Genomic DNA, 1,428 nt, shown 5'->3' with positions numbered 1-1,428 from the left:
CCCAAGCTCCTTTTAAGAAGTGCAAATCATGAACATTCGCAGTATTTTTTGGTCTAGCCTATTCAAGAGACCAGTTGGTATTTTCCTCTTAAACCCTGGGTATACAACCTCCTGATAGCTTTTTTCAGGTGATGCACATTTAACTTTAGATACATCTTTCCTCATTTTCTCCAAAGGACTTGCCGCATTTTAACTCATCATTTAGGTGCCAATATTACACTTTGCAATATGACCTGAAGAATATGACCATATCCTGACATGCTCTTCCACTCTTGGGAGAAGAATACGTCTCCCTAAAATATACCCGCTTCAATATCTTGCCCTTTCTTCATGCTCATTTCTATTCCTGGGAAAAAGAATTGGGGGTGTTCAACTTGCAACTTGGAAGGACATGTGCAACCACCCCATTAAAATTCTGTCCAACCATCTCCACGTGGAAAGATCACTACGTGTAAATGCAGTTTTAGTAACTGGATTCTCAGGTATATTGAGATGAAATGGCTGTGTTTGTGTGAACCCGAACATTTTAAAAGTGTTAAATGTCATGTTTCTTTTTTCCTAAATAATCTATGACGGAAGTCTGGCTCCTTTACATTTGAAGTAATGGCAGCTGATTCTGCCTACTTGCTGTGAGCGAGCTCCGTGCATCCTTCTGGCATTTTCCTGAGTCTGTTTACACGCCAATTCTTCCTTACCGTCGACAGTTGTAGGCGAGGGTTCTGGAGCAGGGGTTTCTTTAGCCTCCTCTGTGGTGGAGACAGGAGCAGAAAATGAATCTGTGGGTTCTTCAGTGCCTGGTAAAAGATTGTTAAACTTGTTACTCAGAAGTGGTCTGTTAGTCACGGAAACTAGAACTGGGCAATTCAGGTAAAAACTGGGATTTCAGGCTTTGTGGGAAACTGAAATAATGCAACATTTATATTTCTTGTGCTCTGCATGGGAATAGTATCTTTCAGTTTTAAATTATGACTGTGAGTTCTAGTAAAGCCGGGACATGCATACGCACATAAGCGCACGTGTGTGAGCAGCCTACACGTACAGCAGTACTCTCCCCCTGCCCCGCACGGCTGATCCCTGCCCCAGGCAGGAAGAGCAGTGCTCAGCCAAGTCCACGCCACTCCTCCAGCCACTGCTAGGAGGAGTCAGGCCAGGCACAAGAAGGTGGGGTGGTGCATGCTCCAGTCTGCCCAACTTGCCCCTGCACAGCAGCAGCAGTGCTTACCCGTGGGGAGACAAGTCTTTTGATCCAGACCAGCACCTCCCCCTCGGGCTTTCTTTCTTAAACTTTCACTAATACTACTACAAACTTAGACTCCAAGAGAGGGTATCAAAATACAAGTTTGCCTAGGGTGTCACTTTTCCCTAAGGCCAGCCCTATGTGCAACCACGTTAACTTTGCTCTGACAACAATACCATACAAAGCCCAGT

At 45.0% G+C, this 1,428-nt stretch overlaps 1 protein-coding gene across 1 annotated transcript in view; it reads right to left on the bottom strand.

The window, feature by feature from the left end:
* The window catches only part of CUZD1 (CUB and zona pellucida like domains 1), a 161,927-nt gene that overhangs the window by 71,387 nt on the left and 89,112 nt on the right, over positions 1-1,428 (bottom strand). The window contains 1 exon segment of the mRNA XM_019502173.1: positions 696-794. Coding sequence (XP_019357718.1) covers positions 696-794 — 99 coding nt within the window.

The sequence above is a fragment of the Gavialis gangeticus genome, unplaced genomic scaffold, assembly GCF_001723915.1.
Source record: "Gavialis gangeticus isolate Ggan-Ray unplaced genomic scaffold, GavGan_comp1, whole genome shotgun sequence".
NCBI lineage: Eukaryota > Metazoa > Chordata > Crocodylia > Gavialidae > Gavialis > Gavialis gangeticus.
The sequence above is the reverse complement of the archived record's forward strand: the minus strand, read 5'-3'. Positions and strand labels throughout refer to the sequence as shown.